A 16,941-nucleotide genomic window follows, 5' to 3' on the forward strand; every position below is an offset into this window, starting at 1 on the left:
CCGGGCGCGGGGGTCGGGAGCGCCTCCCGCGGCCCCGCCGGCCGCGCAGTCCCCGCACCGCTGCTGCTGCCGCCGCCGCCCGGCCCTGCCCGGCCCTGCCCCGGGCGCTGCCGCGGGGCGCAGCGGCTCCGCCGGCCCCGCCCGCCGGGCCCCGCATCCCGCTCGGCCAATGGGGGCGGCGCGGCGGCGCACGTGACGCGGCGGGCCGGGACCTGCTGCTTCCCCCGCGCAGAGGGATGCGGGCGGCAGAGCGGGGCAGGCGGCGGCGGCGGCGGCTGCGCGGCGGCGGCCCCTCCGCGCCCTCCCCCCGCTCCCCGCCGCCCGGCCCCTATGGCAGCTGCTCCCCGCCCCGCCGCCGCCCGCACCCCCGCGCCGCCCCGCCGGGCTCCGCCGCTCGCCCCAGCGTAGCGCCCGGCCGCCGCTCGCTGACCCGCTGCCGCCGCCGGCCGGGGCCCCGGGATGCCCAGCGGCCCCGCCGCCCGTCCCTGCCGCCCGCCGCGCCGCCCGGGGGGGGGCACGCCGCTGCCGGAGAGTTGAGTTAGGAAGTCATGGTGCCCTGGGAGCCCTCCCCGCCCCGGCAGTGCGGCGGCGGCGGCTGGACGCTCTGCGACTGCTGCTGCTGGCTGCTGCTGCCCGCCGTGCTGCTCGTCCTCGCCCGCCCCGACAAGCTGGCGGCCTTCCCTACCTCCTTAAGCGACTGCCAGACGCCCACCGGCTGGAACTGCTCCGGTAAGCACCGGAGCACCCCGCGCCCGGCCCCGCCGTGCCCCGCCGGGCGCTCGGAGTTGCGCGGACGAGCCCGGGGGAGGCAACTTCAGAGGGTGATGCCCCGTCCCGTTGAACGCACGGGAGTAGTGAAGGCTAAAAGTCCCGGGCGTCGGGGCTCGCCGGCGTTCCCGGTGCGACCGCAGCCCCCGGGGCCCCGCTTGCCCGCTGCTCCGCGGCGCCGGGCGCGGCAGCCGCGCCCTCCGCCGGTGCGGGAGGCTCGCCGGGCAGAGAGAGAGCCCCGGCCCCGCCGAGCGCGGCTCTGCGCCGGAGCGGAGCACTCGGCGTGCGGCTGCGGGAGACGGGGCCGCGTGTGCGCATCCTGCGGGCGGCCGTTCCCGTGCGCACCGAACGGAGAGCGGATCGGGGTATCGGCGTCGCGACACCGGGAACCTGCTGCCCGTGTCTTAAAGTCGGGCTGACCTTTGTAACGGTTTTCCCGTGCAGGTCAGCAGCCGGTCCTTCTCCGATACCTAAAATAATTCGGGAATTAGTCTGTGTTAGCCTTCTAAGGGGAAGAGCGTTATTTGGGGTACTGCGTGGATCGCACATGACGTGTTAGATCGGGGGGAATTTGCGCTGGGAGCTCTTCGTTTTAAACATGTAGCGATACGGTTAAGAGCGCTCGGGTGTTTTTTTTGAAAAATCAATGGATTCAGATCTTAATGGGTTTGGAGTCTGATATAGCTGTTTTGCTTAGTATCTTGCCACTCGCTGTTGGAGTGGGAAGTCAGCTAGCGAAATCTGAAATTCATGCTTGTATTCGTGAACTGAATGTTCAGTCAGATCTGTTGGTTTTTCCTGGAGAATATGAAGGCAAAGAGCTCGGTTCACTCAGCGGCTCGTGGGGAACCTGGCACTTCTCCTGTTAACTTAGAGGTCATCAATCTTCATTGGAATCAGGCAGACCATCACAGAAAACGCACAGCCTGTTTGTCTTTATTATTGGGGGCTTTGTTGTGTCACGGGCTGGAGAAATTCAGATTTGGACTTTTGTCCAACAGATTTGTGATGGGATGGGAATAAGTTGATGACATTTCCAACCCAGAGCCATGAAATACCACAATTACCGGGTGACTTTTGAGGAAACCGAGTCTGTGAAATGGAAAAAAGAAGTGTGTGGGGTAGTGGGGAATAAGAACTGAGAGAAACACTGAGGGAGAAACAAGAGGGAAAGTGAAAAGCTGAGGACAGGGAAGGACAAAAGGAAATCTGGACTCTGTCAATTTCATCAACAAGGTTATTGTGCTGTGTGCACTAAAATGCAATCATCCCGTATTGTTCCTCTTGCTAGACCAAAGCTGACTTTCTTTTTTCCTCTCTTTACGTTTGAGGTTTCGATGATAGAGAAAATGATCTCTTTCTCTGCGACACCAATACCTGTAAATTTGATGGGGAGTGTTTAAGGATTGGAGACAGTGTGACTTGTGTCTGTCAGTTCAAGGTAAGAAGATTGATATGTCATTCTCTAATTCACTAATGAGAATACAAATCAAGGATCTGCCTTTATAACCTATCACTTGGCAATTTATTTCTCTATGTGCAGAGAAGTTAGAGGGCAAACCTGGCAGTGTGTATAAAAGCTGGCAGGAGAACCAACTGGTGTCAAGAAGACATAAGTTTCTCTGGGAAAATGCAGATGCTGTGGCTTTAAATGTCCCTTTGGGTCTGCAGTTTCAGGTTGTGCATTTCTGATTTTTCATCCCTGCCCTTTTAACGAGGATTTAGAGTCCTTTCTAAATTCATTTCTGATACAGATCATGGCTTATTGTATTCGGAGTTCTGATCTAGTTAAAGAAATGGATCTGTAATGTGCTTATGCAATATTTTCAGGAAGGGCTGCATAGTGACAATGCTTCTGCCTGTTTATCTGTCCAGCTGATCAGATTAAGGAGCAATCCCTCTGTTCCAAAACGATGAACTTCCTTTAGGTTTTATATAGTTTTAGGAGAGCTATTACTGCGTAGTAAGGGGTTTTCCTTCTATTTCTTCTCTCTTCCTCTCTCAGCTACATCTAAACCTCAGCCCTTCTCAAAGTCAGATGATTTCATTATGAAGGATTCCATTTAATGTTTTAGCTAACTCGCAGAACAGCTGGTCTTTAAATAATGACCTGAATAGAAACTGCACAAATTAAAGGAGTTTAAAGCATGTACCAGCACAGGGTTGGATGTGTGTTTATGCCCCAATGTTTTTCTGCATTTTAATGTGGATTGGTGGAGTTGTGGAACTTACAATGCTGATTTGAGTGTTTACAGTCGAGCAGGCCAAATAGTGCACAGCTCAAGACTGGGCACATCTATAACGACTGTGTTAATATTGAGCTTTGATAGACCATTCACATTAAAGCATTGCAAGTATCGTTTATGTTTCTAGAGACAAACGTGCCTTCGAAGATAAAACCCAAGTGATGAGTTCCTTCATTTTAAACAAGGAAGGAATTTTCTCTAATGAGAGCAAGTTCTTAAATGCTTGTGTTTCCCATGTTGGAAGGGAATTCATATTGACTGTGGGAGTCTTTTATTCCATTTGGAGTTTGCATGCAATCAAAAATTCAGCGTGAGAATGCTGTTTTGAGCATTTGCCTTGGCTCAGCACATGCAGTGATACAAGGGTTATGGTCTGGTCTGTTTTATCTTTCTAAGAGAAATCTGTGAGGCAGTGAAACGTCTGTGACTTGTCCCATTGCCTGGTGGTAAGCCAGGGCAGATGTTGTGCCCTGAGTCTCAGGAACTTAGAGCAGCCACTGAGGGTGCTTGGGTCTTGTCTTTGGTCCCAGTTTGGTGTTGCCATTTGGAATAAAGCAGTGAACTCATAGCCTGGAGGTTGCAAATTCAGATGTTGCCATTGGCAGGGAAGCAGGCATTGGGAGCGCCGTTGTCCCAAGTCAGCGTGCTAATGCCTGTTGGGGTAAATGGAGCTAGGTAAGCCTCTCCAGGCTGTGTGGTCCCCTCTTCGAGAGGTGAACAGTCTTAAGTATGCTGAGTTTAGCAGTTCTGTAGGGGGCACTTGAAACAGATTTAAGGAAATATGGCAATTTATATATGAATATGTAAATAAGATGAAAATAACAAAGTTGGGCAATTGTTGGCCCCATCACTGGGAAATGGGTTGAAATCAAGAGCAATCTTTGGTTTCAGTGGCCTTTGGATCAGGCCCTGTAAACACTCAGAGCTCTTTGTCTGGAGCCCTCTGTGGAGCCGCAGGGCTGACTGTGACCTTGGAGGGCAAATTACCTGTGGCTGATGCTGTGCCAGCGCTGCCAAGGGCGCTGTGGTGCCGGGGGCTTCTGTAGTCAAACGCGAGCGCTTTGATACAGGCAGAGCTTGGGGGGATGTTAGCTGCTCTTGTAACATCAGTGGACACTGTGACAAGCCAAAAAGATATGCCACTGGAGTAGAAAATTAATTTCTAGTGTGGTGTCTGAGGCTGGCTAAGTGAGGCAGAGCTGGCCAGGTAGTTTATGTCATGAGTAACGGGGACCCCCATCAGAATTCAGGGCTCCCATTTCAGTGACAGCTCTCTGTGGTGATAGTGAGCAAATCAATAGCAGACTCCTCATCACTATAAGTGTGTTTTATGTCTTCTTCAGGAATTTGAGAGAATAGAGAAGGATAGAGAGCTCATTTTGCCTGATGAAAAGTTCTGGGCTGACCAGCTTGTGTCTTGAAGGGCTGAGAACATGGAAGTGGAGAGCAGGGCTTCTGCAGTCTTTGGGTTTGTTCAAACCAGAATTACAGATGCTTCATGTCTGCCTAAATGGAGTTAAGATGAATTTATTTTTATTTGAAAGGATGAATATGATCAGACTGCTCTGGAACACCCAAGTTAGACTTCCAACCCTGGAGAGCAAGCGGGCATGTGCTGAGAGAGAGGTTCCTATTGCCTGGTTCTCCTGTCACAATGTACTGTGACAGCTCTCAGTGAGACATATATTTTATTGAAAAACACCATGTCCTGCTCTGATCAGGAGACGCAGATGTCCCCTGTGCAGGACAAGCCCGGACTATGGTGCTGGCAGGGAGGGAAGGCTCTGGGACAGTGCTGGCTCCTGCAGGAGGGCTGAGCATGTGGGAAACCACCCGCCCTTCCTTTCCTCAGACTCAGTGGGTCCAACAGAAGGGATGCAGAGCTGTGCCAGCAGGCAACTGGTTGGAGACATGGCTTGGTGGGGTCTGGACCTGTTTTCCCGAATCCATAGGTCTGGCAGCTGGACTCTTCCCTCTTACATTTCATGAACATAAATAAAATATCAAAAAATATACCAGGTATTTCCATCAGTGTCTTTCCTCCTGGGTCACCAAGCCAAACAGTCACTGGTTTTTATGGGAGGAAGGACTCCTGTTTTCATGCATGTTGAGTCTTCCACGTGCTTCAGTGTTTGTGGAGCTGCAACATCACCTGTCCTGATGGCCTGTTGGACATCACCTGTCCAACTTCCAGCTTTGTTATATTTCTAGAATATATTTTTGTGCTGCTTGGTTCAAGATGTGGGCGGCGTTTTGGGAGTAGTTGATCCATGAAAAGTAGGAGAAGGTCAAGCTTTTAACAGTGTTACCAGGAGGAGGAGGTATACAGGTTACAATTATCTTTAGGAAACAAACCACCTGCTTTCAGTGCACAGCGGTGATCCAAAGGCTCCCAAAGATGGTTTGTCCCTGGCTGTGACAGTGGGCACGCGAGGCTGCAGGTGCTGAGGAAGGCAGCCTTTGACTGACACTTGATGGAATTGCATGAGTCCATTTCCGTGCTCTACAGCTGTATGTTAAAAACTGGCGTGTGTAAGAGAGAAGTGAACAGTATGGCACTGTGCTGCTGGGTTTAGTGGGAGTTTTAACATGGATTTCCCTGAGGGCTTGCTCAATTTACTTGGGGATGAAGAATCATCCCTACATTGAGGGCCTGGTCTAGTGAGTGCTAAACCAATGACAAAAACACGTCACTAGACTGACATTCAACACCTGATATTCTCCAGCACTAGCAGGAGGTATTTTGTGATCGTGATGAGCTGTGAGTACAGGATTCAGCATGGGCAAACACAAGAGTCTAGCTCTAGTGGGTTAGGAACCACCTGGTGACCAACATCACAACCCTCTCACTGGTGCTCTTGTTTTCTTTCCTGGGTAACTTCCATTACAGTTTCCAGCTGAAAGCCAAGGCAGGTTCCATATGGTAGATATCCCTCCCTTTGCTCCTTATGGCTCCTGCCTTTCCCATCTGAATCCTAGTTTTCAAAGGTGCTGGTGGGAAGAGTGGACTACTAATACTTCCTGGGATCCTGATGTCTCTCAAATGCACTTTAAAATTGGCCAACCTTTGGAAGAAGTTCCAGCCTAGCTCATAGCACTCCTCTTTTGGGACTTCACCCTTTATGTGGGGCTGCCTGGCTTTTCAGATCTGCAGCTGAGTCCGTGTCAAAGATCGTCCCTTGCTCTGGGCGAAAGCAGCAGAGGAGTTTCCTTTGTGTTTCTCGGGCAGAAAAGTTTCCTCTGTGTTTCTTGGGCAAAGAATACAACCTTGTTTCTACATGTAAGAAAGCCTGTTGAGATACTCCAGGCCAAATTCCTCACAAATCCTTGGGTGACAAGCAGATATTACACCTAAAGCAAGCATGATTTGATGCTTCATGCTTTAAAAAATAAGCACGATTGTGTTAATTGTCCTGGTTATGTATTCCAGATCAGCCTCTAGCAATTGCTGTTGAGCTTCTGGATGAAGTTGGCATTTTATGCTTGAAACATTGCTCAGATTTGAAACATAATGGTGAAAATAGCCTAGAAACATTTTTAATCAACAGTTTAAAATCTCTGCATGGAGGAACCTTTCGTGAGGAGCAGAAGGAGAGGATTTCTACTGTTGTGGCTGCTGTTTTTTTTCCTTGTGCTGCGGGAAGAGGGTGCTGGGGGTGGGCAACATCTTGGGAAGATTGAAGAGAATACAATGCAAAAGGAAAATGTCATTTGTTTTGGCCCAATCAAAATGTCACTCTGACCAACTATGAATAATTTCTTGGCAGCTGCTCTGTGTGGAGGCCTGCAATTAATGCAATCTATGCAATTGTTTGTGTTAATCACTTCTGTAGTCATTCAGTTTAAAGCATTTTTGATGTTAATATCCCTGATATTTCAGTTCTGAGTTTTACATTGTGCCCAACAAACACACCTCAGACGCATAATAGCATGATACAGCTAAATAGGATGTATGATTTCTTCTATTTTTTTACTTGGATTTAGGCAGAGGTGAGCATTTGTAAATAATAATTGTGATCATTCCATTTGTTCTAATTAAACAATGAGGCATACCAGGAGTAGGGTAATCATGAGATAATCATATCCCTGGTATAATTGCCATGTACTGGGCACATCCAAGTATTTCTAAGCCTCCAAGCATGATTATCTTGTGATAACTGCACCCTGTAGGTTGCCCAATTTTCAGTCTAAAATGAAATGATTATCTTTTTTAAATGAACAAGAAGGGGCAAAACTGTCTTCCAGTGGGAGAGGAAATCAGGCAGAGCTCAGCAGGAGTTGGAGCCAAAGCAGGGGTGTGTGGTGGGAGAAACTTCTGCACTGGCTGGGCTCATGCAGTGCTGCTGCTCCTTTCCACTAGCCACCGTGGGGAGAGCTTGGACCTTTGTGGAGCATCCCAGCTGCAGCTTGCCAGGAACAGAGATGCCTGTGCAGAAAGAGGGATGGACTTTGATCGTTGGTGTCTCAGAAATATTTTCCCTCTGTCCAGTCAGTACTTGAACAGTTAGACACACGCTTGTGTGTGCGCAGACCTCCGTAGCACTGTGGGGGTGTGCATGCACGAGGAGGAGAAGAGAGAGCCTGTTCATTACTGTTTGTCTAGAGCCATCCAATGGAAACACAGGGGCTGTGATTGCAGATGTGAGGAGTCATTTGCCTCGCCTGTATTCCTGCCCTGGGAATGCCCCCTGCTCCTGCTGGCAGTCAGAGACCTCTCTGGGGCACTTACTGAACACTTTGCCCATTCAGATTACCTTTCTCCCGATCTCTTCAAATCTGATTTCTCTTTTTAAAAATACCCCTTCCTCTCCCCTGGTAGCTGTAATGGTGAGAGAGGATTGTCAGTGTCCCTCTCTGTTGTTTTCCCAGGGTTTCAATGCTGGCAGGGAACAGGGGGGTGTGTGTGGGGGCACCCCAATGGGTGCTGTGCCTCCTGTGCTCGTGTGACTAACGCTGCTGCTCTCTGTCCCTTCCCATCAGTGTAACAATGACTACGTGCCCGTGTGTGGCTCCAATGGTGACACCTACCAGAACGAATGCTACTTGAAACAGGCTGCCTGCAAGCAGCAGAGTGAAATCCTGCTGGTGTCCGAGGGATCGTGTGCCACTGGTAGGTATAACTCACCCAGGCTGCCTGCCAGCCCTGCCATGCCCCCCAGGAAAATGGCCTGGATGGCAAATACCATTTAAATTCTTGCTTTGAATTCATTCCTGGTTAATTTTTTGGGGGCATGAGAAGTTGCTGCCATCTGTCCCTTTTAAGTACTTTGCTATAGGCTCACAGTCCCTGATACACTGTACCCCTGGCACTATTTGGAAGAGTTCAGCACAGAAGTAGATTTGTTTTTTAATTTGTGTCTTGTGCTCCTGATCATCCTGTGCCCTGCCTACACTTCTGAGCTGCTAGGACAAGTGAACTGGTAGCAGATTAAGTGAGCAGATGTCTGATAAATGGGCATCTGGATTACCACAAACCTCTCCATAATCTGGAGAGAGAGAACTGCAGCATTATTGCCTGCAATCCAGTTCCTTAGGTTTTTCTTTATCCTTGTAGGGCCAGATCCCCAGCTGGTATGATTCAACAGAGCACTGGTTGTAATGAGTCCTGCCAATTTATATCAGCTGAAGATTTAGTCCAAAGCACACATAATGAGCAGGTCTGTGCCACAGGTGTTTTGTTCTGGACTTGAGAAAACTGACTGGTGTGTGAGACAGCTTTGCTCAACTCTGAGCCTTGTGAGCTGTTTATATCTCAGCTTGTATGAAAACAGCTAGAAAGGTGAATGAGCAAAATCTGTCAGGAAAACCCAGTTGCTTATGTGCAGGAGTTCTTGATGTTTTTCTTTTGTGCTTGGTATCTGTTAGAGGTGGGCAGTGAAGTTAACTTGAAAAGAGCAGGAGTAAGCCTTTGTTCTTGAGAGAGTTCTTTAAACTTAAAGCAGAATTTTTTCTTGGCTGAGGATGGAGGAGTCAATAAAAAGTACATTAGACAAACTTTTTTCAGTGCTGTAATTTCATGTTTCATACACCTGAGAGAAAATAAACTCCTTTCCCTGGAAATGTTGTTCTTCTCTGAAGCTGTTACCTGACAATTTTCCAGAAGAAAAAAACATATGCTGCAATTTTTTTGTCCATAAATTGGTATTAAATGGAGCTCAGGCTGACAAAATCTACTGTGATGTAGGATTTGTTCAACTTAGTAAATTCTCTCAGCACAGCAACTGGTCTTTTTGGTTCAAACTTTTTGATTAAAGGGATAATTTCAGCACATTGCTACAACTTTTCTGAAACTTATTTGCCTGCTGGCAATGACTGGGTTGGCAGTTCTCTGTGAAACACATTGTGGATTTCAGAAACAGAGAAGGGAAAAAAAAAGATATTTTCCTGAAGTCTTGCTCAAAGTCTTTGGCCTCTTTTTCCTTTTCCCAAGGAGGAGAAGGGAACAGCCTTTTTCCTTAGGTTTTCCCTCTGGGATGGGGCAGAGAGAGAGGGTGCTGAAGAGCACCCATCAGAGACCTGGGCTTCTGGAAGAAGTGTCTGTGAGCAGCCTTTCTGGCCCTGCCTGGCAGGGGTCTGGGCAGGGTAGGGCAGGAGGAGGAACACAAGATCCTTTTCTGCAGAGAGCCAGGTACCGTGGTAGCTCACTGTGGCAGGCAGGTGATAGCAGCTGCTGTTTCTTTTTCTGTGCTGGGAAGATCTGACACATCTGGAAAAGCAAAGCTTCCCAGAGCCATGGGGGCACTGTAGTGCAGACCTTTCTTCCCTCTTTCCTCAGTAGCTCATTTGGGAAAGAGCATCAGGATGAAGGATCAGATCAGGAGAATTCAGGACATGGTCACTGGGAAAACACTGTTATTTCTGTTCCCTTTTTCAGCCACCTTTTGCAGCTGTCCTTTGCAGCCTTGCTGAATAAATCTACCATTTGAAGCAATTCTTGCAACCAATTATTTAGCAAAGATTTTCCTTTTCTTTCTTAGTTTTGAGCAGTGATGGCATGTGCAAGTTCAGATCCACCAGACTTCGCTGTCAGTAAATGAGATCTAAAGTTCACAGGGTACTTCCATCCCAAAGCAGCTGTTCCAAACTCTTTTCTATTAATCTTCATGCTGATAAATGCATAACTGTTCCACTAAGGGGGAGGATAGGATGGCAGCCTCCCTCCCTTCCCTGCAGAAGAAACTCCTCTTAGGAGTTTGGTAGCCCTGTGTGTGTGCATTTCCGTGCTTTGCCTTGCTTAGAAAGTTTCTTGCTGAAGCTCTGGGCTTGGCAATTTTGTGATGTTGCATTTTCTAAATTTGTGACTCTCATCGTTCCAGCCAACAAAATGTCAAGTAGAGGAAAAAGGAAGCACTCAGTTTTGAAACTCAGCAACAACCTTGAGAAAAATGGCATTTTAATAATTTACCTGAAGACTTTGAATATTAGTAATTTAATGGTTTATTCCAACTAGTTAGAATTTGATGAGATGTCCTGTTTCTTAAAGATAATGATACAAATTTACAAATGTGTTTTAAAATTTCTCCTTGGTGAGGATTTAGTAGTGACCAACTGGAGTAACTTTGTACTGCTGTTGGGAACAAAGATTTATCAGTCTAAGTACAACAAAAGGAGGTAGAGACTTCTAAGGGCATTGCAGCATTCTGTGGCTTATGTTATTTTCACCTGATAGAGAGACTTTAAAGAAAAAAAAATAGAGACATGAGAAAGATGGCTTGAGTGAATTACATTCAGATTAGATCTCTATAATTTACCCAGGGATGCTATCAAAGGCGAGGTACACTGTAGTACACTCCACTGAAGCCTTGCTTTGCATGCTCCCAGCACATACTGGAGCACATGAATATAAATTCCTTTCTGTTCTTTCCTCAGATGCTGGCTCAGGATCTGGGGACGGAGGTAAGAGCCCTCTTTTAACATCTCTGTTCTTATGTGTGCACATATTGTCTTCCACAATTTCAGACTGTAAGTGGATATACTTTGCAATCTAAGTTGTTGCACTACATACTGTCTTTTGTTCAGCTCTGTCTTTGAAAAAAGTGGTATTTTGCATCTCAGTCAAGCTGGAAGCTAATCATGACATGCTGTTTTCTAGGGAAATTCAGAAAGCTGCATTACTTCTAATAGGAGTTGGAATTATTCATAGGTTGTGCTAGGAGCTCTATCTCCATCTACTGTTACAGTTGCACTCATTTGTTTTATGTTTAGGGTAATATTTCTTTTGTTTTTAAAACATGAGCCAAACCCTTGGCTCCTCCTCACTGGAGGATTCAAGCTAAATACTTTGTGGTAGCAGAGAGCATTCTTTCAAAGATATGAAGAAATGTCATGGGGAAAGAACAACGTGTTTTTATAAGAACAGCAGCAACAAAACTGAATGTGCAAATAGCCTGAGCCCTTTGTGGCATGCAGGGGATACTGTAAAATGTAGACAAACCAGCATTTAAGTAGGGGCATATTTTATTGGTTTTTGGGTTTTTTTTATTTTTATTTCTTGGTGCAGTCATGATGGATTTAGCTTGTCTGACATCAGTCCTTCTTGGAAGTATAAGAGTTGGGTCTGGGTAGCCCTGTCTCGGGGTAGGGAGTGTGATTTTTGGGGTTGGTAGATCAGGCTTCTCTGGGGAGCCAGGGCTAGTCTGGGTAGCTTTGGAAGGTTGTCCTGGAGAGTTCCCCTCATTTCTGCCCCAGCTCCCTGAGTAAGTTCCAGGAGCCCCCTGGCAGGGAAGGGCAAGGCCAGCATCAAGCTGGGAGGCTGCTGGGGCAGCCACCAGGAGCTGAGCCAGCTTTTGGTGTGACACGGACAGCAAGGCTGGGCTCAGACCTGATTCTGTGGCTATTCCTGGGTGGATTCAGGCTTTTCAAATACAATCATGTTACTTGGCAAAGTATGCCCTAGTCCTTGTTTGATTTTGGTAGCCAAGAATCAGTGAGTGCAGCGTGTATGGAAGGTATTATTTTTACCTGTAACTGGCCAACAGCACAAGCATAAGGCACTTCAAGTGGTCTGATTTTCTGATATCAGACTCAGGCTGCTTTCTGGAACTCAGGACACTTCAAAATGCTTCAAATCTGGCTCCCCAAAAACTGTTTTAGCTATTCCTATTTTACTCTAATGTTCTTTTAGATTATCTTTTTAAACCAGTACACCAGAAAAAATACCTTGTTCAATGCTTCCTAGAAATCTACTATTTGATTTATATGTACAGTAGGGTTTTCACACCTATGGTCAATAAATTGGTTTTCAAATGAAGTTGCACTAAATTCATCATGCATGTACTAAAGAAGACAGATAAAGTTTTCAGTTTGTTTTGTAACTGAGGAGATGGGAAAAGAAACTTGGTAACTTTCTGAAAGTAATGAATTCCATTTTCAGAAAGCATAGGAGCTTCAAGGCATGATTTCCAAAGACTTTCATTTTAGAAGCTTAGGTTGACAGACAAAGAGCAGGGCCTTGGGACTGACTGTGCAGGTAGGAAGGAAGCAGATTTAGGAAGGAGACAGAACCAAGTTGGTACATGTATTTAAAGGTCTACAAAGCTGCCTTGTATTATTCAAGATTTAGTAGGCAGCTATGGCTGTTCTTGAAGTACAAAAGTATATTTATGTGCCCAAAGAAGCTAAATCCAGACAAGTAAATGTTGTCACTACATCACTCTTTACTAGACATGGTTTTGTTGTAAAAGCTGTAATAAATTTTGGATGTCATCACAGTAAGTGTTGTAAAATCCACTCCAGCAGTCATGAGTGGGACGTGTTCCTGTGACAAGCCTGAGGTCTTGGGCAATCTTCTGTGGTTTCTGATTTTTCTTGATTTTTTTTTTCTTTCTTTCTTATGCTTCTCCAAGGAGTCTTGGTTAACAGAATAACCAGTGCAGCATCTTTTTTAGCATAACTCCTGCCATAGGGATGGTCCCAGCCAGTCAGCTGTGAGATAAGGAACCGAAATTTTCAACAGGCGTGTATCTCATGGTTGGATTTCTTTGCTCTGATGAGGTACACATCCAGTAAGAAATGAACTAAGTTGTGTTGTTCTGGTTCTTAGAACATGGCAAGTTTCCAGATTCGAGGTGGTTTCCCCCATGACTGACAGCAGTTCAGCTCCCAGTACTGCTACTCCTTCAGGGGAGTTGTCACATGGAAACTGTAATTGCTAGAGGGCTCAGAAATAGCTGTAAAGGGGTTGGTGTGAGGGACAGATGTAGATAAGCACACCATGTGGTCAAACAAGCCTCCTTTCCTCAGGAAACCGGTCAGAGCATGAACAAACAGGCAGGGGCTGTGTTTTGCTGCCATGTTTTCCTTTCAGGTGCTCCCATCTGGGTTTGCAGGGAAGTCAATTCACTGTGTTTGGGGTTTTTTTCTTTCCTGTCATGGATGCTGAGATCAGAGGGGTCTCAGCTTTTCAGCACTTTAATGATCTTGAGGGCTTTCCAGAGGTGATTTAATACTCCCTTATGCAGCAATAACATACAAAAGTCCCCTTATTTGTAAAGTGATGAGGGAATCTTAATCTCATTTGATTACTGAGCCTTCAGCATACACTTTTGGGGATATCCAGTAGATGAGTAGGACAGTAGGTGTTCAAATTTCTTACTGCAGAAGACATTTTTCCCTGTAAATGAAGATGAAAAATGCAGAATCAAGAGCCATTTCAGTGTTTTGATTGCAGAAGCTGGGAGTGTGGTGTGGAATTATTTAAAAACCCACATCCCAGAAAGATACTAATCAGAAAGCCAGAAAGGATGAATGTGAAAGACTTTATACAGAGAGTAATTTAAAGAGATTCCATTCATTTTCATCTATGCCGTTCTCTAGACAACTGGGTTTTTTTAGAACCCAATGATTCATGTTTTGGTCTTGAGCTGCTTTATAATGAATTCTTGCTCGTTTCCTGGCTTCCTTCTAACAGCAACAAACTCAAGATACAGTATTTCATTATAGCTCTTAATGGGCTAAGAACATCTCTCCTTGGTTTCATTTTCACGCTGAGCACTCCTTTGTCCTGCCTGCATTGTCTGCACTCCCAGCTCTGGTGATTGGCTTTCATTCACAGTCTGGTGGATTCACTGAAGGTGACTGTCACCCTGGGTGTTGCTGTGACCCCTGGCAGGGCAGTGCGTAAGCACCTACCTTGAATTCGTTTCAGAGCCTTCTTCAATTTCCATTCAAGTCCTAATGACTTCAGTGGGAATTCTATGGGGCCATGCATACACAGATCTTATCCTAGCTTGATTTTTATGTTAATTCTCAATGATCTAGACTAAAGCAAAATTCAAATAAACCAACCAAACGAGTGATAATTCATCAATATCATCATCACCATTTACTTTACAGTAGCATCCAGAAGCGCTAATTCTAAGATTAGGACTCCAGGGTGGTACACCCTGACACTGTGAAGCAGTTCTTCACAGTAGGGGAGAGAATAAAAACTGTGAAGCAGAGCCTGGGTATTCAAGCTGGGCAAGGGCTGGAAGCTGCATCACGTTCCAGTGTCTGAATTGGGAATAGCACATGTTGCTTCAGAGCCAGCCCAGTGCTGGGGCTTTTGAGCCCCAGTGTTTGTCAGCAAGCCCATGTGACATCCAGAAAGAATCAGAGATTATACTGCTCTTAAACTTATTCCTGATCTGTTAGACAAACCTGAAAGGAAACAACCTTACAAGCCACCTTCTTTTCCCCCTCTCTCTGCCTCTCTTGCTTTGTGTGTGTATTTTAAGGATGAGCATGCCTTGTTTGTTTGTTCATTCTTTCAATTTATCCCTTCAATCTTAGCTAGAAAAAAAATGAAGCCCTGCAGCTTTTTGTAGGTGCCAACATGTAGATTTAATGATAGATTTGGTATTCTGGTCTGCCTTTCCTGTTGACTTAGAGATGTGTGAATAAACACATACATATTATAAATCTATATGGAGCAGCAGTCATCTTGAAACACTAACCCAGAGAAAATAGGCAGGAAAAAAATTAACACTTTGGAGCCCATGTTATTTTTTTGAGGCAAACCATAATGCAGTATGTATATGCTTTTTTTTTCCCCTTGAACAACAGGTAAATGGCTACTTTGACCCAATTGCCTTTGCATTTTCTCTATACTAGTTTTGAATGGCTTACTTGAATTCAGCAGCTCCGCTGCTTTTCCAGTGATTTCCCTTTCTGCTTTATTACAGTGTTGATTGATGGGCAGGGCTATGCAGAACACGCTGAATATTGCTGTAAACACTGTCCTAGCAATCACACTTGAGCCAAAATACACCATAAAACCTGGAGTGTATATTGGTTTGAATGAAGCAGTGTATAAAATGCAGGGCTGATAAACACACACATACACGTGTGTTCTCAGTATAGGGGAGAATACTCTGACTGTTCTAGTTTAACCTTGGAAAGAAAGGGAATTCATATGTTGAGCTACAGAATCTTTTCCTGGGTGTAATAGGTGATTCAAGCTTCTCTCATGTGAATTCAGAATATCTGCTGACCCCACGTGTGATTGTCAACTGCAATAAGGAAATAGGAAAGCTTCTCCTACTCTAATTTGATTTGGGAGATATAATTTAAAGCAGCATCAGAAGGTACAGAATCAACTGTAGCAACGTGCACTGACTGGTAAATACCTCTGGAGGGAATGTTTAAATCTTAAATGATTGACCTGACTGTGGTTGGTCAAATATGTCTCCTTTGTTAAACGGGTTTTTACCTTGTTAACCTCAGCATGGCACTGAGCCCAAACCAATAAGCTCTTTGAAAGGCCGGGTTTATTAGCTCAGGCTCTTGGTTGTCCTAACATGATTACATGACTTCCAGTTCAGGGCTGGTGCTCATCTGACCTATATAAGAGTTAGGTCAGGGAAAGGCAGTTCATGTCTCTTTTTGGCCTTTAAAAATTAGGAAAGGATGAAGTTCCCATATGTGTTTGTTGACTAGAAGAGAAGCACTTGGGCACTCACAAGTCCTAGACCCCTGCCAGGGTATTTTGTGCTGAGTAGGATGCATTAGCCATTTTGGAAAATCCTAGGAAGTATGGAGATGACAGGAATACCAGTTTTTGGACTCCTCTTGGGCTCTCATTTAAGCTAAGTACTGAGCTCATCAACCCTGCTAGGCTGAAATGCTTGAGCAAATCCCCATAGCTCCTAGAAGCTCTCCAGGGTTTTAAAGTACCAGCCCTGGAAAACGGTGGGCTTGGATTTCGTTGCCTGGATTTTGCCTGTGTTTTGCTTTCTGCTTCTGAAGCTGGAATGTAAACATCCAGTGAAAAGTGCTGCGTTTTCTACCTGTGCTGGCTGTGTTATTTATGGGCAGCAGTCCTTGCTGTGCTCCTGGTCCCATCAAGCAGGCACTGAGAAATGCCACGGGGAAGAGTTTTGACGGGCAGTGAATGATTTGTGGCCCCTTTTCAGCCATTCATGCAAAGCTGAAGAAAATGAATAGGAGATGCCATGAAGATCCACAGAGTTGTGTAGGCAAGAAGTATGAATGACGTTCATTCATAGCCTCTTTCCTGCATTATGCAATCCTTTAGGTTTTTGGCACTTTGTGTAAGTAGTTCAGAGCCACACAGGGATTCTATGAATGGAAGACACTCACCTACATAAAAAATACTGAGGATGCCCTGGTTTTGCCTTAGAAGTCAAAATTGCTTCTCTGCATAGAAACAGAGAAAAAAAATCCAAAATATGCTGGCTAATCGTGTGCAGTCTGTAAATCCACTAATAACTAAGTCATCAAATCATCAAGCAAATCCTATGATATTCCAGCAAACAGATTAAAAAAGCAGTGCCTGATCACAAATACTCATTTATTGGTCTGTTATTGTAAACACAGCAAGAGAGAGATGTAGTGGTCTAGATTTGTCTGCTACATCTCTGTAAACCTGGATTAATTTTCCTTGTGACAACTCTGGAGTCACTAGAGATTAGCCGTGATGACAGTG

The 16,941-nt window shown here is 45.8% G+C and overlaps 1 protein-coding gene across 1 annotated transcript in view; it reads left to right on the top strand.

Moving 5' to 3' along the window:
- Positions 1–285: 285 nt before the first annotated feature.
- Positions 286–16,941, top strand: part of TMEFF2 (transmembrane protein with EGF like and two follistatin like domains 2) — a 125,294-nt gene continuing 108,638 nt past the window's right edge. The window contains exons 1-4 of the mRNA XM_038142245.1: positions 286–729; positions 2,100–2,209; positions 7,995–8,124; positions 10,884–10,910. Of these exons, the coding sequence (XP_037998173.1) occupies positions 549–729; positions 2,100–2,209; positions 7,995–8,124; positions 10,884–10,910 (448 nt within the window). The 5' untranslated portion in view covers positions 286–548. The remainder of the gene's footprint in view (positions 730–2,099; positions 2,210–7,994; positions 8,125–10,883; positions 10,911–16,941) is intronic.

This window comes from Motacilla alba, chromosome 7 (genome assembly GCF_015832195.1).
Source record: "Motacilla alba alba isolate MOTALB_02 chromosome 7, Motacilla_alba_V1.0_pri, whole genome shotgun sequence".
Classification (NCBI taxonomy): domain Eukaryota; kingdom Metazoa; phylum Chordata; class Aves; order Passeriformes; family Motacillidae; genus Motacilla; species Motacilla alba.